Source organism: Oryzias melastigma, linkage group LG11 (assembly GCF_002922805.2).
Source record: "Oryzias melastigma strain HK-1 linkage group LG11, ASM292280v2, whole genome shotgun sequence".
Lineage (NCBI taxonomy): Eukaryota > Metazoa > Chordata > Actinopteri > Beloniformes > Adrianichthyidae > Oryzias > Oryzias melastigma.
The window spans coordinates 19,617,622-19,639,482 of record NC_050522.1 but is presented as its reverse complement, the minus strand read 5'-3'; the positions used below and the strand labels follow the sequence as shown (position 1 = coordinate 19,639,482).

General features: G+C 41.4%; 2 protein-coding genes across 3 annotated transcripts in view; one reads left to right on the top strand and one right to left on the bottom strand.

Moving 5' to 3' along the window:
- Window positions 1-949: 949 nt before the first annotated feature.
- On the bottom strand, window positions 950-5,179 carry ncdn (neurochondrin). The gene is made up of 8 exons (XM_024259165.2): window positions 5,078-5,179; window positions 4,170-4,343; window positions 2,867-3,800; window positions 2,340-2,500; window positions 2,018-2,256; window positions 1,743-1,946; window positions 1,532-1,674; window positions 950-1,462 (listed from the first exon to the last, which is right to left on the bottom strand). The coding sequence occupies exons 2-8, from the start codon at window positions 4,332-4,334 to the stop codon at window positions 1,041-1,043; spliced, it is 2,268 nt and encodes a 755-aa protein (XP_024114933.1). The 5' UTR covers window positions 4,335-4,343; window positions 5,078-5,179; the 3' UTR covers window positions 950-1,040.
- Window positions 5,180-6,744: 1,565 nt separating this feature from the next.
- kiaa0319l (KIAA0319-like ortholog) overlaps window positions 6,745-21,861 on the top strand; it is a 25,757-nt gene continuing 10,640 nt past the window's right edge. The window contains exons 1-11 of one of the 2 annotated variants that reach the window (XM_024258185.2): window positions 6,745-7,019; window positions 11,695-11,860; window positions 12,080-12,193; window positions 14,109-14,377; window positions 14,557-14,625; window positions 17,206-17,413; window positions 19,302-19,400; window positions 19,525-19,622; window positions 19,705-19,792; window positions 21,055-21,147; window positions 21,228-21,360. In XM_024258185.2, the coding sequence (XP_024113953.1) occupies window positions 12,100-12,193; window positions 14,109-14,377; window positions 14,557-14,625; window positions 17,206-17,413; window positions 19,302-19,400; window positions 19,525-19,622; window positions 19,705-19,792; window positions 21,055-21,147; window positions 21,228-21,360 (1,151 nt within the window). In that variant the 5' untranslated portion in view covers window positions 6,745-7,019; window positions 11,695-11,860; window positions 12,080-12,099. Of the gene's footprint in view, window positions 7,020-11,694; window positions 11,861-12,076; window positions 12,194-14,108; window positions 14,378-14,556; window positions 14,626-17,205; window positions 17,414-19,301; window positions 19,401-19,524; window positions 19,623-19,704; window positions 19,793-21,054; window positions 21,148-21,227; window positions 21,361-21,861 lie in introns of both variants that reach the window. The other variant, XM_024258179.2, reaches the window with a different exon arrangement.

The following is a 21,861-nucleotide window of genomic DNA, read 5'->3' as shown; positions in this document are numbered from 1 at the left end:
GAGGAGGAGGAGGAGGAGAGGAGTCTTTTTCCTCTTTTGTTCAGGTCGGAGCTGAAACTCCGCAGATCTTTGAGAGAAGATCCGGAACCAGAATAGAGGAAAAACTCATCGATCTCTGTTCAGCTAAAATACTTTTGTGTCAAAAAACATCATTTATTGTTGCTTAGCAACAGATTGATGCCATTACATGCAGGTAACTCAGGTGAGATCAAATTTTCTTAACGCTTCTGCAATTTTTGAGAAGGTGGATGTAATTTTTTTACATCTTTGTTATTTAGTTAGTTTTTTATTTAAACTTTATTTTTTTCTTCTGTTTCGGATTTAAACCCTCAATCTCGGAGCTTCGAGCCTGAAGGAAGTTTGTTTCGGGACGAACTCTAGAAACCTTGAAACCTTTTCCTTTATGACCTGCAGCGCACTCAGGTCTCTATGCGCCACCTTGTGGCGACTGACGGAAGCGCTTTGATGGGAAAACAGCAAAAACCTGAGATGATCATTAAACATAAGCAAAAAAAAAACAAACCAAACAAACAAAAAAGCAATCAAATGAAATAATTATTTTTTTCTTTCCATTTCAGTTTTAATCCAAATAATAAAAAAAGAAACAATAAAAAAGGATAAAATAAACTCACTAACTGAAAGTAAAAAAAAAAAAAAAAAAAAAAAAAAAAAAAAAAAAGGAAAAAGACTGCTTAGGAACTGAATTGAGGTCACATTGTTCGCTCACTTCCTGAAGTGGAACGTTCTTTATGACATCATCACTATCATGGCTGCTGACGACTTCACTTCTTCACATATGTCACTAATTCCTTAACAGGATTTAATTTAGCAAATGAAAAAACACTGAAGAATATATATTTTTTGTATAATTGGAAATAAATTCTAACATGACGGGGTTCTCTTGCCTTTCATCTAAAATCATCTTGTGGAAAAGGAGAATCTGAAGGTATTTGATGCAAAAATAGTTTTATTCAACTTTTTTGTTTCAAGAATTTTACAAATAAAGTTTTTTTCCAAACATGATCTAAGAGGGCGGAGCTTTACTTTACTCCAACCACCGTCTTCAGACTTGTCATTTTGCTCAGAGCTCCTCCATCGCTCCTCCTCATCGCCTCTGCGATCTCCTGCTGGCAGAGTGGGCACTGCTGGGCGGCGCCGCACAGCGCCTCCTGCAGGGCGTCCTGGGTGCTCTGGTCCGGCAGCGCGCTGCTCTGGCTCAGGATAGCGAGCGTGTGTGAGAGCCAGCCGTCGTCCCGCAGCAGCGCCGGGATCCAGGGCTGCGTGCGGGCGCAGCCCCCCAGCGCCTGCAGGCTCAGCCTCCAAAGCTCTGCCGCTTCGTCCCAGCTCGGCTCCCAGGCGGCGCTCACGCGGGCCGGGCCGGAACCGGGGACGGACTCCAGGGCGCCACGCAGGAAATGAAGGGCTGCCAGGAAGAAGCGTCTCTGACCGGATTCCACTGAACCTGGAGAGGAAGACAAAGTCAGAACCAGAACTCAAAGGTGATCATTTGTGGCACCAGAATGGGTCTCACCTGAGGGCAGAGACTTCAACCTGCCAATCATCAGCCCCAGAGTGCAGTAATTCGCGGCTAGGACCAGGAGGCGGGGTTTATTTACCAGAACAGGAAGTGCTTCACTCAGATGGGCCTCCAGGGTTCTGAAGCACGAGTCGGTTCTGCAGAACCAAACAAAAAGTCACTCTCTGGATAACGAGCGCTGTGACTTCAAGGCCAAACGTCTCACCTGACCCGCTCCGGTTCGGTGACGGCGAAGTTGAGGAGAGTGGAGCACGCCGTCTCCAGGCTGGGATCTCTGATGCCCCGCCCCTTCAGGGATGTCCAAGTCTGTAGCAGGAAATCCACCAGCAGGCGGTGGGCGTCCAGGCCGAGCAGAACCTTCCTGGGGGCGTCCTCTGCAGACAGATGGCACAGAGCGGGGAGGAGGTACCTGTGCGGGGGGGTATACGGTCAGACGGCGTGCGTGTTTCATTCTCACTGCTTCAATCCCTTCATCTTCACCTTAAAGGCTCCCCGCCCGTCCACGCCCCTCCCTCCTCGTTGACGGACATCTGAGCCATCCAGTCCGAAAGATTCTGCTCGTCAGCACCGCCCTGGAGGTGGTGCTGTGCGTACCCCACCAAAAACGGCAGCAGATCCATCACTTCCTGCTTCAGACAGGAAGTCTCCTCGGCCAGCCAGGAGCACAGTGAGCGGAAGGAGGCGAAGACAAAGGGGTCGCCATAGCGACTGGCATCCATCTGACAAAAACAATAAAAGGGCAGGAGTCAGAAAGGAGCCACAGAGGAAGTGAAGCTTTGAGGGGGAGGGGCTTAGACTTCACCTGCTGCAGGTAGAACACGACAGCAGAGAAAGCCTCCTGGAGGACCTGCAGGACCTGCCGGCTCTGCTGCAGGCTGAGGGCGGGGAGGGAAGGGGCGGGGCTCGGAGCGTCGACGGCGCTACAGGCCTGCTCCATCGCCGCCTCCATGATTCTGTAGCAGCCTGTGAAAAAAGGGGAATCGAAAAGGTCAACAGGTCACACAGCACTCTTCATCTCAGACTCTGACGTTCTGAAGAAGACCACAACAAACATCTGAAGCTGCAGGAACCTCAACAGAACCAAGAACACTTCAGAAATGCTTTAAACTGGTAGGGATGGAGGGGGCGGAGCTAAAATGAGTAAAGAGATGCTAACAGAAAGGAAAAATGAGGATTAACAAAAAATACTTTTTCTGATTAGTTTTAACTTCTAAATAGGCAAAAACAAACTTTAGCTTAAATTTAAGACATTTTCCATCTCATAATGTGATCTCAGGCTTTCATCTCAATCACATTATTTTTAAAGACTTTAAGTTTTTTGGACGACACCTGTTAGCGTGTTCTGCAGCTCCGGACTCGGCTCGTTCCCCGGTGGTTCCTCCAAACCCATTCGAACTTCCACGCAAGCCCGGTTCACCAGCAGGCAGCAGAATTTGGGCGGGCCCGCCGGGTCCCAGCCATACAAATCCAGCAGGCAGGCGCAGAGCACCAGGACGGGCCCAATCTGTTTAGGAGTTAGCCTGGACTGCAACATGGGTCTCAGCTGCGCCCACACAGCGCTCACCGCGTCCCTGAGCTCCTTGCTCTCTAACGCCACCCCTGCTGGGGGCAGGAACTGCACCAGCTGGGCACACGAGCTGAGCCGGTTCGATTCTGAGGCCTGGCAGAAGTCTGTGGACAGTCTGAGGAGCAAGGCGAGGAGCTCTGCTGGGTGTTTGCTCCACACTTTCTTCTTGGTTTTTGCAGAGAGGAGGTGGCCCAGCAGGGGGAGCCCCCGCTGACGACTCAAGACCTGGTTCTGCTCCACAGCCCGGCACAGAGCAGGGATGGCTCCCCTACTCAGGAGCAACTCTGGGCCCTGAGGTAAGCCGCACACAGATGTCAGCACTTGGTAGCAGTCTGTGGCTGTGGCCTCGTCCAGCCCGGACGTTTGTACAGACGAGGAGGATCCATCTGTACCTGAACCTCCATCTGACCCCTTATCACATTCTGGCCTCAACCCCGTTGCTCCGTTGGCTAAAAGGTTGAGCAGCAGGGGGACAGTGGCGAGGAGCTGTGGATGAGCGGCCATGTCCGGGTCTGTGCTCAGAGCTGCCAGCAGGGCGGCGCCCAGACACAGGAGGTCAGAGGCGGCCAGGCCTGAGGGGGCATCCTCCCGAGCGGCTGTGACCAGGAGACGCGCTGGGAGGTTGAGCCCCACCGCCTCAAAAATGCGCCGCAGGCTTAGTTTGTCCAGCTGATGTGCTGGACACACGCGGGTGACCTGTGGAGGGACAGATGAAACCAAAGTTAACTTTCCAGCATCTTTCACAACAAAAGAACTGGAATTTTTTTAAGCTTTCAGAAAATCTAACTCTAAAAGCTAATATGTTTGAATGAAATCCAATTGTTTCTAATCATTTTACCAATAAAGTTTTTTTCAATTTCAAAAATCCTGTGTTTAAATTTGTAGTAAATTTAGCTTTAGCATCCTCATGAACCAGATATGTAAATAAGTAGGCTTTTACACTTGCATTATTACAGATAAACTGCTTTAAGCTTTTTCTTAGAAGCTGGCTGACTGTGCCTGTTGCTAGGCAACGACCACTCCATCTTTTAATCACTAAGTCCATAGTGTAGCTTCATCACTCACCAGCAGCAGAGCGGCTAGCACGTGACTGTCATTCTTCGCTTGCTTGAGCGCGTGAAGACACCTGTCTAACATCTGCCTCTGTGTTTCACTCAGACCCCTTTCTTCTTGTCCTCCATGATGCTCCTCTTCTTCAGCTACAGGAGGAGACCCGCCGCTCTCAGCCATACGGACTTGCTACGAATTTTACAAAAATTGTGAATTCTCTTTGTTGAAAAACACTAACTCGGTCAACGGACTAAAGAAATAGAGTCCAAAACTTCAGAAAATGAACCATTTTAGTAGTACTCCTTAAGCACGCGGCAATATACAGCTCGTGAGCCCCTACCAGGAAGTGAGGGGTCAAAACAAACCTCAGCAACCAATGAAAACAGACAAGCAATGCCAGTGGACCAATCACAGCGAGGTTTGCTGGAAGGCGCTGACGCCATTTTTAAGCGGGTGCTGTGACGTTAAAGAAACGACGGAATTTTAAATTTGAGTGTTATTTTCATAAAAGCTTAAAATTATATATATATATAAATTAAAGTTCAACCGGAAGAACTCTTATTTGATAAATATTATGACCTTTAAATGCCAATAAGTAAATACTTAAAAGTCAATAGCACTGGTGGTTTCAAAACTCTGAGTTACAGTAATGAAAAAATTGTGGTTAAGTGTCAGTTTGACACACCGAGCAAAAATTATTTACACTGATAAATATTACTGATTGCTTTAGAAATTATTATTATTTTCCTTTTTGGTACAAAAAAAAATCAGCAATTGTGTCCCTTTTAAAAAAAAGTTGCACATAGACTTTTTCCTACCATCAAGCACAGATCTAAAAATCTTGCAACATTTAGAAGCAAAAGTTACCAAAGACGGAGATAGACGTTCAACTGAGGAATGCTGAGAAGTAAAACAATTTTCACCTGAGTACCAGCTGAGGGAATGGCTTTGACCCTTTAAAGTTCTGTTCTGTCCTGGCTTCTAAAGTCAGTGTGCCTTCAGAGTTCTTCCTTTGACATCCACTAGATGGATCTTTGAGCTAAATTAGGGCCTTGATGTCTGTTTGACACAGAAATGTTCATTTAAGTTACAAAATGGCAACTGAAATGTTCTGGTGGACTGTTAAACACTGAACTATTTAACAATACCTCAACATTTTATATGAAAAGAAAAGCGAAATATAAAACTAAGTGACTTATTCAAACTCATATTAAATTCAACTTTGTTTACCTACCTGTTGCACAACGCCTCATGGTTCTGAGAGAGACCTAAACAAAGCTAACAGGGTGCGATAAAAAAAAAAATAAAAAAAATAAAATTAGTTTCTGTTTCTGGTTCGCAGAAATCTAATTTGTGTTTAGGTCAAATAGGTTCTCTGTGCAGGTTTATATCTAGCAGTGAGGATCTTTTGATGATTTTTAGGCCTAATTCACGAGTCATGGAAGAATGAAACCTGAAACACACATGGGTTAAGTGTATCATGGAACTAAATCAAAAAGCAACACTTTAGGTTCAGTGTTTGATCAGTGTGCCTCTCACCTATACCATTTCGTGTTTTTGGACAAGATCCTGACACAAGGAGACATTTTTTATTGACAGAATACTCAGATGCCTTAAAAGTTCTGTAAAAAAATGGTAAAAGATTGCCATTTTTAAAACCTATTGTACTAGTTTTTTTCCCTTTTGTTTAATGACCTTTGCTCTGTAAACTGTCTGAACTGTCAAATAGCCGAGTGTTGACACGGTGGGATCAATAAAGTTTGATCTCATCTGGACTTTTTTGCTAAATATATGGAGACAATGTTTATTCTTGTCACTTTTCACCTTTTAAATGTCTTGTAATTATAACTGGTGACACAGCAAAACATTTTGGAAAACATAAAATTAAACTAAATCCCTTTAGGAGGCACTTATAGATAATTATAGATAAGGTAAGCAGCCTTTAATTTTTTCTATTGAAAAAAAAACAGAATTCACTCAGTTTCATGAATTTATAGATATAAACTACTGTAAAAATAGAGTATTGATGAAAAAAAATGAATTTAAGGGTGTTAGTTTGATTTATGCAGACAGTGTGTAAATAATAAAAACAATGCTATGGCTTTGGTAGCCTAATAAATTATTCTCGAGTTTCATTTATGTATGTATTTATTTATAGAATTTCATTTATTTTACACTAAATTTACCTGAAATATTACAATATATGCTTTGGGGGTCAGCTCTGTTTAGAAATTTTAAGGAAGTCATCTTTATTTTATTTTTATTTTTTAAATATAAAATTGTGTTTTGATCTACGTTTTAAAAAAACCTAATCTATATTCTGAAGTTATATAATTTCTATTTATTTTAATACAGTGAAATAAATCAAATTTTGGCCAGATCTGATCCATATTTGCAGGCAGAGGGGAACCGGAAGTTGATAGATCCTCTGTCAACATGTCGAGATTATCTGCAAAAGCTCTATTTTTTTATGAATTGCCTGCAAAAAGTTTTGATTAGTGACTTAGGTCTAAATGTTTCCAATATATTTGATGATTTTACAAAGTGTTTAATCTCCTAATGGTATTTTATGTTGAAAATCCCGGTAGCGGAAGTGATGTTAGTACTCATCAGCGTTGACAGACAGCGATCACAAACATTCATCAGCTGCTCAGCTGAGAGCGACACTGACCCACTTTACCGTCCGGAGGATCCGAGCGGCGACCAGGCCGAGCATTTCACCGCCGGGACCATCTCCTTCCAGCCGGGGATCCCGCCTCCCTGCCCGCGCTGACATCTGTGTCGGTGCTCCGGACGAGTTCCTGCGAGATGTCAGCATCTGTTAGCCACAAGGTGTCTTAACGCGGGTGATCCCGGATTACACAGGTGAGACACGCCGACCTTCCCGTCCCGGGGGTGTTTGAGGAGGCGATCAGCGGTTTTTTGTTCTTTAAAATCGGGGGAAAGAGAGCGAACAACTGCTGACTGCAACGAAGCGGTTGAGGGGGGATGGCGCTGGCCGGATCCGGTGATAGTAAAGCGGACTGCGCAGGCGGCAACAGTCGGCCTTCTTCCAACCATTTGACAGCTGAAGACATCCCGAGAGCGGGATGCCTGATCACGGGTCCGGTGAGCGCGAGACCACTATTTGGTCCGAGACGCCGTTTGTGCATGTGCTTTCGTGTATTGACTTGCACGGGGGGAACCAGCCAGGTGCTCTCAGGTGAGATGCTTCATGATTAAACACTGAATCGGAGCAGGTTTCTGCAGGCCCGATCGTGCCTACTGGAGCGACCATCTTCATCCACACATGAAATCATGGGAACATCCATCGACCTGGAGCTTCACTGCAATGCCTCAAATCTGTCCCACATCTGACATTATTGGTGGGGATTGCCCAACCAACCCCCCTTTGCTATCTAACCACTTCTGCTCTATTTGTTGTTATGAATACACTTATCAATATCAATGGGTAGCCCTGCAACATTAATATAATTTATTTCGGAGTACCCCAAGGATAGATACTGGGGCCCCTTCTGTTTGGCAGTTAATAGGAAGTTGCATTCATTTTATTTATGTGTTTCAAAATTTCACTTGGTTACATTTAAGTAAATATGTTTTATTTGTATAGTCCCTCCCTGTCATATAGGGTAAATTCAAAGACCAAGTTAAAAAAAAACCCTGGAAAATCATGTATTTTCTTTAGGAGTACCCTATGCCGGGGCCGCTTCTCTTTGGCAGTTAATAATTAAATATCAAGTTTTCTTTATTTATTTTTTTAACTGTCTTTTTTTATTTATTATTTCTTTTAGTTCAGCTAAATAAATGCATCTTTATTTGTATGTTCCCATCATATGAGAGAATTTAAAGACCAGGCTTAAACAACCTTCCTACAGTTCATTTAAGAGTACCTCAGGGGTCAATGCCAGGGCTCTCTATTCTTCGGCAGTAAATAGTAAGTTACATTTTTATTTTCAATTCTTTGTTTTTAGTGTTTAATTATTTCATTTTGTTAAGTTAAATTAGTGCATTTTGTACTGTACTCGTCATATAAAGGAAATTCAAAAACGAGGCTTGAACAACCCTGGAAGATTCTTGTAATTTCTTTAGGAGTACCCCAAGGCTCGGTGGTGGAGCCCCTTCTTTTTGGTAGTAAATAGTAAGCTGCATTTCAAATTTGAACAATTTTTTGAAAGTATTTTTTAAATTAAGTTTCATTAAATGAAACCATCTTCATTTGCATATTACATCATACAGAGGGAATTCAAAATAATTCGCAGGAAACAAAATACATCAAGAGAACATTACAAAAAAACAACACAATTTAAGTTCTTCTCAATTAAATATCTCACAATTTGGAATTAAAAATGCTTAAAAATTCAAGTTAAAAAAGAAAAAAAGAAGAATCAGAAATACATTTTAATAAGTGGGGACTTTTATGAAAAGTAGGATCCATAGCAACCATTCATTTGAATCAGCTTCAGACATCATCCTTGACCTTTGACCTTTAAAAAAGTCGAAGGTTGTTGAAGACATTTTTTGTCTGAAAGTGACAAAGATTTCTTCATTTTCATTACTGAAGGCCATAGTACATTTTTCCTCAAGCTTCTGAGATTTTAAAAAATATTCAGTTGCCATGGAAACAGATTTTAAGGGGTGGGGTCATGCAATATCCCATTATAAACTTTCATTTCGACTTGGCCTGCCTTCCCCTGTCTTCTGCTCTTTGAAACAGAGCTGGTGCTCAAGTCCATCGATGCTTTTGATTTGTGCTGAAGTTGCATTGATGCTTCTTCTGGAAGGTTGAGACACATGTTGCTTTTCATTCATTTCTCCAGCAGCTGGAAACAGAAACTCAAATCCTCACGATCCAGAGGAGAAATGCAGAACTGCAGAAGCCAGACAGGAAACTGGTTTAACTAAGAAATCTGTTTCATCTTTTACATGATATTAAGGCAGGGCACGTTTATTGTGACTCTGGGAGGCCAACAAAATAAACGTTTCCAAAGTTCAAGAAAGAACTGGAAACATTCAAACTTGAACTGTGGATGACTGAAGAATCGGAAGCTGTAGGAGTTTAAGAGAATGCCGGTTCACCAGCACAAGTGCACCGGTCAAGCAGCTTTGAGACTGAATGAGCTCATGGCAAACACGTCATACAGGAAATGCATTTGTTTATGTCCAAGGTGACTTACAAGTTTGTCATACTTCAAAGGAAAGTGGAGCAAAGTGAGTGTCTAACCAATGATTTAACCTCCAACAAAGTGAGCTCATCAATCATCTGAGGCTGCGGTTCATGTTCATGGACTTTTATGGCTGCATGATATGAGGAAAACTTTCAATGTGTGAAATTGGTGATCACTATTCTGATGATGACATGCAGTACATGAACAAATGACAATACAAAAAACCAATTAATGCTTCATTTCCAACTTCCTGCAACATTGCTTTTTAATAAGTCAACATAAATAAAGGAGACAGGTTGTCTTGTTTGTATTAGCCACAACTAATAGTGACAACAATTGCGAACAATGTTGGTAGTGTGTGATTTTACATTTTTTTAGAACATAATGGTTTCTCTGTCTACGCATATGTGTGAACATTTAAGGTAGCTTTTTATTGCAGTTTACGCTGTCTTTTGCGAGACACGTATTGCAAAAACTGGTATAGCGCTGTCGATAGATTGTCGATTTATTGTGCAGGCCTACGTGTTTTCCAGGGTTAAAGGGAAAATATTGTGCTTTTCTTAAGTCTTTTAGAGTAAACTATAACCATTTATATGATCATATATTACCATTGGCACATTAAAGACCAATATATTTATGAAATATTTGTTATTTTCTTGAGATTTTTTGCTACCTTGAAATAAGAACTTCAATCTCTGAGGCACCGTCTTTGCTGCTTGTGGGTGCCGCTCATTTTTGACGTCTTCCTAGAGCCAGTCTCGGCAGCATGTCTGTGTTTCACCCACGAAAACAAACATTTGAACTTTTGCAAAGATGGATTTGCATGCAAAATATCTGCCTTTACTAGCCCCGGCCATCAAAACACTGGTTGTAGCGACGGCCAGGGCTAGCGTCTTAGATAGCTGAGCTGCAAAGCGAGCGGCTAAGCGGCAATCCAAGCGGCTTTAATGCTAGTGGCTAATTATAGCCGCTAGCTGAGCGGCGAAGCAAGTGGCTGCAATGCCGGCGGCTAAGTATAGTCCTTAGCTAACCAGCGAAGCTAGCAGCTGAGCACTGCTAGCTCAGTGGCGAAACTAGCAGCTGCAATGCTAGCGGCTAAGTAACGCAGCTAGCTGAGCTACGAAGCTAGTGGCTGAGCACCACTTGCTTTCAGGAGAAATTGGGTGTTTGTGTTAACCTTGGGGGCGGTTCTGGCAGTGCAGACTCTTCCTGAAATGGGCTTTTGCATAGATGGATATGCATATTGTATATCTGCCTTTTGTACCCCCTGGCACCGCTATGCTGGTTGTGGCGATGGCCACGGCTGTCAGCTGAGCAGCGTAGCTAGCAGTTGTGAAACTAGCAAAGCAGTGAAGCTAGAAGCAGAGCACCGCTAGTGGACATAATAAGTGTGTGTGCTAGCCTGAGGAGAGGTTCTGGATGAGTAGACTCATTTACAATCCTGCTTTTGGGTTGTTTATAGTGAGGAATGAACAGTATAATACACTTAAAAGTTCAAAAAGTTGGTTTTGCTTGGAATAGGCCTGCAATATTTTCAATCATTTATTAGCAGCTCTTGTCTTGTCAAATGTGGTACAGTTGCCATGGTGACATATAAAACTTCCCCTTCCATGTTCCAGCTGCTCCTCTAAGTTCTCTCATCATTTGGTTCGGTAGAGCAGATGTGAATTGTGGAAATGTTATAAAATTAAGGTCTTAAGCATCGAAGACCCACTCTGATGAAAATTGGGTTTTTTGGTGTTTGTGGCATTTTTCTGACCATGAAGGATATGCATACATAAAATAGCTCTGCACCAACAATCCCACCCAAAACTCAGAGGTGAATTTCAAATGAACTCTGCAGAAACTGTCATTTTTAAAAGTTGACTAAAAACAGCATAATCACAATTAAAGGACCATTTGAAACGCTTTGACAGTAGATCAAAGGATGATTGGAGTGTGTCTTTAAAGGCTTCCTCCAAACTCTCCCACCATCACCCTTCCTCTTCCTCACAGCTGAAGCTGACGGGAAGCAGGAAGCTGATAGACATCTGTTGAGTCTGACCTCCTGCTGTGTTCAATGCATCATTAGTCATCACTCACCGGTGAACTGCAGGAAGTGATCATGTGACTCAGTGATGGTTTTACTTCACTCCGTAATGCGATAAACAGATGGATTGACACTCAGCCCTGTAGAGGAACTTCAGTTTTGAGAACAACAGTGTAGTAGAAGAAGAGGTTTCTAGAAAAACACTTGGGGACAGATTTCGGGCGAGATCTGCAGCTATGAAAGTTTGTGCACCGTTTCACTTCCTCATTGAATCTCTGCTGCACAACATGAAATCTTCAGCAGTTTGGGGTCTACTGTTTGAGCGTCTCTGTCTTTCGTTCCCCAGAGTTTCTTCAGAGCTGCTGAGCCTCCTGCGGTGGCCATGCTGGATCTCTTCCTCAGAGTGCTGGTGTCGACTCGTCTTCACCCCTCGCCTCACATCTCCTCGCTGCCCACCTAACTCCCCTCTTCCTTTCCCCACAAGCACCGTTTCTTCCACCACTTGGAAACAGGTGAGACATATAAATGTTTTCACACTGAGGGGGGTTAAAAAATCAAAACAAAGCAAAACTTCTTCCGAACAAACTGTTTCCCTTCCTCTTCTTGGAATCTCAATGTCTGTTGGAGTAAACTCACTCCGGCTGCTAAGCACTGTGGAGGTGGGCTCATGATATGGGGTTGTTTTAAAGCCACGAACATCTCAAATCACATCACACTTTTTCTCCCAGCAGGTTCTGGGTCCTCGTGGAAAATGTCCTATGCAGATCCCAAACTGCTCACCTGGAGTTTACCTCACCTGCTGCAGATGCTGCTGACCTACCTCTGGCTCTTGGCCCCGCCCCCAGGTACAGCCACTCCCCTTTGATTACTCTCAGGGTGTAACTGCATCCCGTCTTGCTTGGTTGGGGGACTTGTTAAGTGTCAGTCTGTTTACTGTCGTCTGATCTGGGGGGGCGGAGTTATATGTGTGTGTGTGGGGGGGGGGGTAGTCTTGCTCACTGAGTTCCAGTGTGTCATGGGACAATGAAGCTCTGTGGGAACTCTGTGAGGACAAAGAGGAAGGTCGAAGGGTCGGATGACCACTCTGTCCTGACTGGTCTCTGTGTTTCCCCACAGTTACAACTTTTTCCTCCAGAAGGTGGCGCCCCAACCTGAGCTGCATTAAACTGATGTCTTTAATCCTCTTTTTTTAAATCAAACCAGCAAAATAGGTTTTGTTGACTTCCTCAAAGATTTAGCTGTAATAAGAGGACGTTTAAACAGAGCAAAGCTGTCATATGACAATTTGTGGATTTCTGATGTCGCTCACTGTGAAAACAGAGTAGAATTTACTCTACTAAACCTCTGTTTTACTTTAAATTTGGCCAAAACAAAGTATTTTGCGTACATTTTTCGCCCCACTAAAAACACACTCCTGAAGCTAGGGTCACTTCACCCTCGGGAATGCAAAATCAAGCGGGCACTTTCAATAAAAAGTCTATGTAAATCCATGTTCAAAACTTTTGAGTTTGTAGCTAAACGTAGCTACACAAGTTCCTACGACAGTTTTTTGGATTCTACGTACAAAACGTGCTTTGCAAGTTAAGCCAGGTAGAGCCTTGACCAATCAGGGACTCAGATTTCATAGTAGCGTATGGATGGTGTCCGTTTTATTTAAAGGAAGAGCCAACCGTTTGAAAATTGATCATGGAAGAGGAATTAATAATGATGGTTTGTTTCTTTCATTTATCAGAATAGAGCAAAAAAAACTTGTGAGATTTGCACTGCTTTGACATTTTGCACCAAGCCTCTTCCATGGAGACATGAGCAGTAAACTGTATCAAAAGAAGCAGAAGCCCCTCCCTGCTTGTCCAATGTGAACACCATGGGATAAAAGCTCGTTCGTCAAATGTCCATTTTGGTCATAGTTAACCAATGCACCAATTTGAGCTCTAGTGTAACAAAAACAGCAGATTTTAAAATAAATAAAAAAAAAGAATATATTAAATTTGACCATGAGATTCGATGGAAATCTATTTTCTTTTTGAACCTACCTCTAGTGGTCTTCTGTGGAACTGCAGCATTTTTTTACTTTCTAGTTTTGAGTTCAGGAACTGATGGTGGGTTTTGATGCCAAAATTATACACAAAAGTCCTTCCTCCTTTATGGTACAAAAGTACTTTACAATAGACATTTTATTGTGTTTTGATTTAGATCACAATGTTTTTTTTTTCCATTTTGACAGCTCTGACTCCAAACTTTTAGCAACTGACATAAATTCTTTACACCAGTTCTTAATGGTCACTCTAAGAATAATAATAATAAAGTTATACACTGTAGACTAGTACACTGTTTGGACACTTATCATCGCTCCATGACTCCTATGAACTCGTGGTGTGTTTCATGTCAGGACTGCAGTACCAGAACTCTATTGGATTAAAATGAACAGTAATAAGAGCTCACTCTCTTGGTTTCAGCTGACTGTGCCAGCTCACCCCCTGCTGATATCGTTGTGGTTTGTCCTGACTTCTGCAGGCTGTGCTTTGGGTTTAAATCAGCATCTTGTTTTTCACGGAAAGCTTCGCTTTCTCTTCTGTTGACTCCTCCGATCTTTGTTCAAGCTCAGTCTGAGGAGTCTGGAAGCTTAACTCACTAATGGTTTCTGTGTGGTTTGAGGTTAAGAGGATCATCCTAAAAAAAAAAAAAGAACTTTCCCCTAGCTTCCTTCCTCTTCCTCTGCATATCTGCTGACTCGTCACGTTCTCCCCCCCTTCTGTCCAGGTGTGGCAGCAGATCTGTGCCATGTCACCGGTGGCATTTTGGGGATCCACTGGAGCAGCACCATCACTCTGGGCTGGTACCCTCGGGCGATCGGTTTGGGCGGGGCTACGTGCTGGGAGCGGTGCTGCTTGGATCCGAGCTGCGGTGCGGTGTGGAGCCTCGGCGGCCGCTGCGTGCTCCTCAGCTGCTCCCGGAAGGACGGCTGCCCCATTAGTTTCCTTCCCCAGCCTCACGAGGAGTCACTGGGCCTCCTGCAGCTGGTTACCAAGGTGATGAGGCTGTCAAAAAAAATGAATCAAACTTTATTTGTGCAACAGCTAAGATGCTAGTAGTCTTGTGAACTTTAAGCAACACCATTTAAGGACCATCATCAGCTTATTGTCACTCTTATTAACAGATTGTAAAGTTGCTATATGTTTTAGTCTGATGGCTTTTCTTCTCCCCAAAGGGTGTTGTCACAAAAAAGCGCAGAAGTCCTCGTCAGATATCATCCAGCGGACACCACAAAACACACACGGTAACCAGCCCACAACTACCTCCAGTGTGAAGCAAGATGATGCATACATCTACAAAACTTTTCTTTTCTTTTTAAAAAAAAAAAATTATTTAAATATGTCAAGAAAAATAATAGAATTAAGTTATAAATGTTTGTTCCCTTCCTTATGTTCCTAAAGTTGAACTTTGGGGAGTTAACGCTAAAATAACCAAATAAAAATTATGTCCTACTAGAAAGAGGTTTTTCTTTGAAGTCTACCTGCCAAATGCTAAATTAGCAGCATAAAAGCTAGTGGTTTAAAGAAGCACTAGTAGTACTGAAGGCAATTTTAGCAAAAATACAACCAATAAGTTAGTTGAGTAATGCTAAATTGTCATGCATAGCTAAAAAGGTTAAAAATTCTTTAAATTGCTGAAGGTTAATGCTGAAATAGAAATTTATATGAAGATATAAGTTAGGAAGTGCTTAACAAATTACCACATGCTAAACATTTAGCAGCGGAACAACTTCAGCTGTTAGCATTGCTAGTAACTTTGAAAGCTAGCAGTGCTAAATAAAATTCTTAGAATGTTCTTCTAATATTACCACATTAGTTAAATAATTTATGTTGTTTCACTTTCTTTTCCTGGAAAAGGAAGAGTTTTATGCCAAAAAAACTAAAAATGTTAATCTGCTGACTACATGATTTATAGAAAAGGCTAAAAAGGGTTTCTGCAGAATGCTAGCGTATAGCCCATCAATGCTAGGAATGCTACTGTTTTTTATTATTCATTTATAAACAACACATGAACAAACATAAAAGCAGATGTGTATAAGGGGTTGTGGCTGTTCCACTAAAAACAGATGCGTAAGAGGAAGGATAAAATCAAACATATGGGTATTTTAAGTCTTTTTGACCTCATTTTAGTCTGACCATTTCCAGATGAGAGAGAAATGGCTCCCAGGTACTTGAATATTGAAATGCGAGACCGACATGTGATTTCCATTCCTTTAGAATGAGTATTTTGGTCGCTAACATTCCTGACTCTTGTGGTCGCTGCATTGTTTGTTAATTATCTCTCAGCGTCCAAAAATCTAGGCTTTAGAAAACCAATGAAATATTTCAGACCCATGTCCAATTAGAGAAGATCAGAACCAGAAAGTATGAAACTGTGTCCCCTCTGATCCTTAAATCTGTCACATAAGGGATAAATGCTGTACATCTTGACTTTATGGACAGTCTTAAATATAATTTAGCTGTTGCCTGATGTTAATAGGAGAGTGAATCTTGGATCAGCACTTATCCCGTATTGAATCAGATAATTCATTTCTTTCCTCATATGTTCCAAACATCCATCATTTTCACAGTTTGTGGTATAATACAATCATCCAACAGATGTACAATTTTAGAAATGAGATGCTTGGAGTCCAGAGGGTTCATTAGCTCACCATAAACCTCATGAGCTATAGCTCTGAAATCCTGGATTTTTGATTGGTTATAGTGCCTGACCTGTAAATAATGAAATAAAAGTATAAATAAGGTCAGTTATATTGTTCCTGAACGATAAACCAGTAATGCTACTTTTGATTATAGTTAGCGAAACTTCTGCAGTTGTTAAATGGTTTCATGATGCTAAAGAATATTTGAGCTGCTTAAGTTTTACACTGGCTAAAAACGGAGAAACCAACATTTAAAATTAATGGCTGTTATTTATTTATGTATTTTTGCTTAATGTTTCATTAGTTAAAGAGCATAATAAACTTTTGAAAAAACTTGATTGCTAAACAACATCAAAAGGGCTAAATTTAGCCCGAAATCTAGCAAAACAAGTAGCTTAATGCTAAGCTAGCTGGTAAAAGTGTGAAAAATCAGAAAAAAATGCAAGTTTGTTAGCTTTTTTGTAGACATGTTTGTATTTTACTAGACTTTAATTGAAGAATATTATGTCAAAATCAGAAACTCAAAGCATAAATATTAGTTTGCTAAAGTTTGAATTCATATCTGTGCTACAGTTTGATAGTATTTGAGTCAGTGAGCACATAGTTGTTGTTTGCTTTTCGTTTATGGTGCATGGGTGGAACTATGGGGGGGGCAGACGAGGGGAGAGTCTGCCAATTTTTGAGTTTATGTTTGTACCATTATTGACAAAGATATAAAAAAAATCAAAAGTACCTCAGGTAAAATAGCATGATATTAATATTAATAAAACAGTTTGAAACACATGTTTTTGATCCTCTCATTGGTGGCTTTCCACTCTGCTGTTCTCTCTTTGCACCCTTCCAAAGTCTCCATATTAAATGTTGAAGCTCCGCCCCTTTACAGGTGCCTAAATAAACTAAATTGAAACTCATCACTAAAGTGTTGACAATCGTTATTTATTTTTTATAGTAACTTAACATTAAATTGAAAAAAAAACAAACAAATAGAAAATGTGTTAAAAATATGTAAAACAAATGTGTTCTTTGTGTTTTATTAAACCTTTTGCACCCCTCTTTTTCATTGAGAGCAAGTGTTTTTTTTTTTCAAAGTTAATATTAGAAAGTAAAAAACACTTATGTTTGAATTTTCTCATGCAAAGATGGAGTTTGATGAAACCATCATTTATGTTTCTGTATCTGCAGGTCAGCCCCAACCTTGAACCAGCACCTTCCCTTCCTCCAGCTCCCAGCACCATCGCTCTTCTCCAGACAGCCCAGAAGAACCTGAGCCAGTCGGATGATGGGAGTTCATTAAAGCAGAACTCCACGGTGAACAGCACCATCGATCTCGTCGTATCTTCCAATAGCAGTGACGCCGACAGGGACACCGCCACACGTCCACCTCAGGCTGGTGAGTTAGACACATTCACAGTTTCCTTTATTTCTATATTTTGTGCCACACATTTTATTCAGACGTGTCTGTTTTGAATTGTGTTTTTGAATGAACAAACGTGAGATGCGAGGAGTTGTTATCACTGGTGAAGCAGCTGGATGGACGTGCAGGAATGTGCTGAGACATGCAAAGCTTTGGCAAACAAGAGGAACTCGTGCGACCAGTTTTTCTTCCCTGAAGAAACGGCAGTCAGGAAGCTCTTCAAAGAAATCCCTCAAACTCTGCAAAGCATCTCTTTTCCTGCAGCTGAGTCTAATAGAAACCAATGCTGTCTGAATCCCCCCCCAACCACTATATAGTGCGTTTGCCATTTTATAATTCTGTCCAACTCGAATAATTCCGAGAAGTCTTTGCGAAAAACTAACGTGCATCCATGCTTACTAGATTAGCGAATATAGACCACAATGCATTGCGGATGAATGATTTCGAACAAAAAAATGTGTTTAAATGTAATTTTTTAACAAACCTTCCACATTTTTACCATCAGAACACTGAGGCGTCATAAATAAATGTAAAATGTTCATATTGATTCAATTTTAACTTTGTGAAATCGGTGATGTCATATCCGGCGTTTAGAAAAAAAAAAAAGAAAAATAGTGAGAATCGTGTCCGAATTACCTTTAAAATCCAGGGCACTACATAGTCCCACACTATCTAGTTTTGTAGCAGTTAGGGATTAGGATTTGAATTCAGACAGGTTTTTATTCTTTATTTAAATCCTTCTAGACATGAATGGGACACTAAGCACAAACATGTATACAAAGTAGAGGAAACTAATTCCAACCATGCCTGAGAAACAGACTTAAACCTCTGCAGCTGCAGGCCTGCACGTACACACAAACATTTGCCATCAGGCTCGTTTCAGGAGAAGTAATCAAGCTTAGAGTCTGTTGTCAGTTCAGCTGTTTCTCCTGCTTTATCAGCTTGTCGATCGATATAGGATTGAAGATGCTGCTGAGCAGGAAATATTCCACTGTAAGAACCTCATCACTTAAGTACCCAGTGACATAAGCCTCAGTGGTCGGTGAAATCAAAGCAAATACAGCAAATATAGGTTGTATTTTTACAGGAAGTGTTATAATGCCTTTGACTAGATAAATGCTCTCTCTTTGTTTTGTGAAATGATCCTGTACTTTGGAGAGTCCGTGACATGGACTGACACATGTCCCTCAAGATGATCGAAAGTATTTAACTAGACATTAAAACTACAGAACCAGCTTCTTGTGGTCATTTAAGGAACTGCAACTTCCGATTTTGATTCAAATTTGAGAAAATGGAAAGTGCCAAGAATCTGAGTCACAGATATTGGAAGCTAATCAACTAATTGAAGAAGCTTTGGCGTTGATGTTATCGGCATAAATCTATGTATTCTAAATGGCAAATACCTGAAAGTGTGTCTGCCATATTGAATAAAGTGTTATCCACTCAGCAACATTACCAAAAATGGGCGATGGACAAAGAAAAATGTAATTTAATGGGTCCACCCATAGAGGTATGGGAGTTGAAGGGGAAACCAGCTTCTAGTGGTCATTTGGGGAACTGCAACTTTTGGGTTTGATTCAAATTTGGGAATGTAAAAGGCAGACTTGGAGGCTGGGCAAAACCTTTTGGAGGCTAGGCTACACATAATCAAAGACAGACTACAGAAGGCAGAAACTGTCTTAAAAGGGTCGAGCAGTTAAATTAAAGTGTGGAGGTTAGAGGCCAGGCGATACAGGATGCAGGTAATGGAAGTCGAAATGGAGACGATATAAGCTAGTTTGTCTCGGTTCTTTTGTCCGATCCCATATTTATAGATTTTCAGATTATTTACATGACTCTTGTGACTCCCTTTGTTTCCCTGCAGTGAAGGAACTGGTGGTGTCGGCAGGAGAGAGCGTTGAGGTCACGCTGCCCCGTAACGAGGTGGAGCTAAATGCCTTTGTGCTGCCAACACCTCCATCAGGTAAAAACTCTCAGCAGTTTGAAGTATTATTGAGAAAGAATTGAGGCCTGATTGTCTTGATCCAAATTCATGGTGGAACTTCCTGAAGGTTACAGTTTTTAACGTGTGGTCTCATCGTCTGCAGGGACAAACTATGCATTTGACTGGAGACTGATTACTCATCCCAAAGACTACAGTGGAGAGATGGAAGGCAAGAAGAGCAAAACACTGAAGCTCAGTCAGGTTAGCAGGTTTCACTCTTCAATGATGGAGGTGTATATGTGGTCGCCGCTGCAGGCTGTCTCACTTCCTGTTTGTGATTCAGCTGACTGTAGGACTGTACGAGTTTGGCGTGACGGTGATCGGGGAGGGCGCCCAAGGAGAGGGCTTCGTCAACGTCACTGTCAAACCAGGTATGACCCTAAGAACAGCTGGAAAATCTAGAAAATAGTTTATTTGACTGATGTGATCTCTCACTAAACTGGAAACGATACACAACAGTTTTAGATTAAATGATTTCCCCTTTCGAAAAACCCTGCAAGCATGATATTATAAAAGGAGTCCGCCATAGAAAATTGCCATTAGATGAAAATATGTTTTCTATGGAGCTATTTTTGTCTAGAAACCATCTATTTACACCAAATGTCAGATTATTGCCAGATGTCTTGAGTTATCAAATATGCCAATGTATTTAATCCAACAGTATGAGTTATCAGATAATAATAAAGAGATTTACCAATAGATTTTGCCCTTAAAAGCCAATATTTCCTACATCACCACTTTAATCTAAACACATTTGTGTCAGGGGGCCAGAGAAAGAGTAAATATTATGTATCTATCATTGGTGTAGACTGTTTTAGGTGAAAACTTTTTTTTTATTTCATATTTTCAAATTTTATGTTCAAAATCATTGTCCTTTTCATTGGAACGACTGGGTAGAAAAAGTAAAACAACTATAATGTCTCAGCGGTTTATTCTGGAAATAAAATACAAGGACTTCCTGAGTTTCAAATTAAAAGCCTGAATTATTTTCTAAACTTTCAACAACATCACATTATGAAAGAAACACTCCAATTTACAGCATGTTTAAGCAATGTCTACTGTAAATATACAAAATTAAAGATTTTATGTGGATACATACTCCTCAAGAGACCATGAAATCAATTGTGGGGTTCCCCAAGGGCCAATCTTGGGGCCCAATACTTTTTTTGCCTTTACATTGCTGTGTCTCCTAATGAAGAAAAGTCAGTAAACATTTTATGTACTGTATTTTAAATATAAAGTCATGGATGGTAGAGAACTTCTTACAGCTTAACCAGAACCAAACAGAGGTTTTAGTGATCGATTCTAAGACAAGAGGAGGCACTGTATGTATTTTTTTTGTCTTGCTTTTTGGTTTTTAAATTCGAAAAAAGAAAAAATTAGTGAAGCACTTTGAGCTACTTTTGTCATAAGTGTTCTACTATTAAAGTTTGATTTGATTATGACAAGGTATTTTGCCCCCCACTAAAAAATCACAATAAACCTTTTTGAACATTTTGTGGTTTTGTCTTTATCAGTGAAATTCACTCAAAAGAAACACTGTTAACCACTGATCTGCTTTTGTTTAGTGGTGTTTTGATAGAACAGTTCTGCCCTGCTGTGGTTACCTAATGCCCTATTTTCCACCCCACAGAGCCGCGAGTAAACAAGCCCCCAGTTGCCGTGGTTTCCCCCAAGTTCCAAGAAATCTCCCTGCCGACCAGCTCCACGGTGATCGACGGCAGCCGTGAGTCTCTGCGGGACACGAGCACGCCTCTCACTGACGGCACGCAGCGAGAGGAAACATTGTTTGCTCTCCGTTTTCAGAGAGCACTGACGATGACAAGGTGACGGCCTGGCACTGGGAGGAGGTCAAAGGCCCGCTGAGGGAGGAGAAAGTCCTGGCTGACACCAAGGTCCTCACCCTGACCAACCTGGTACCTGGAAACTACACTTTCAGGTCGGCATTTGTTCTTACAACTTTTGGAGAAACTAAAAAGTTTCTGAATCTGAAGTAGTTTTTATATCTTTACTCTGGTTGGTCAAACCAGTTTAAGACAAAGAGGCCGTGTAGTCCAATGTGACACCAAATCGTTAGAGTTTATGTTCTGAGGTTGAGCAAGAAATAGTTGTTCTAAAAAAAGGCCATGAAGCTCATAAGGTCAAGTCTTGGTTTAGTTTAAATATTATTGTTTTCCAAACTTGAATTTGATGGGATCCATTGACTGTAAATGACATCTGGACTGAGTGAGAGTGACGTCACTCAAAATAAATGGTTTTGATCCGATTCCAACCAAATGAAGTCAATTCATTTGACAATCGGATTCAGCTGCGTGACGTCAGAAAGTAGTGATTGATCTGAGTAATTCAACGTTTCTATGACGATCACTCTAGCAAATCAGGAGTAAGTTTGTTGGAAGGCCACACCCCTTGCACTTTTAAGCAGGCTTTAAAAAATCTC

Bases quoted from the DNA above. Each gene is read 5' to 3' on its own strand.
- ncdn (XM_024259165.2), bottom strand. From the start codon at position 4,334: ATGGCTGAGAGCGGCGGGTCTCCTCCTGTAGCTGAAGAAGAGGAGCAT. The intron at 2,501-2,866 runs GTGTCGTCCAAA...CTTTTTTCACAG, and splicing joins GCTGCAGAACACGCTAACAG to GCTGCTACAGAATCATGGAG. The intron at 2,257-2,339 runs GTGAAGTCTAAG...TGTTTTTGTCAG, and splicing joins TCGTGTTCTACCTGCAGCAG to ATGGATGCCAGTCGCTATGG.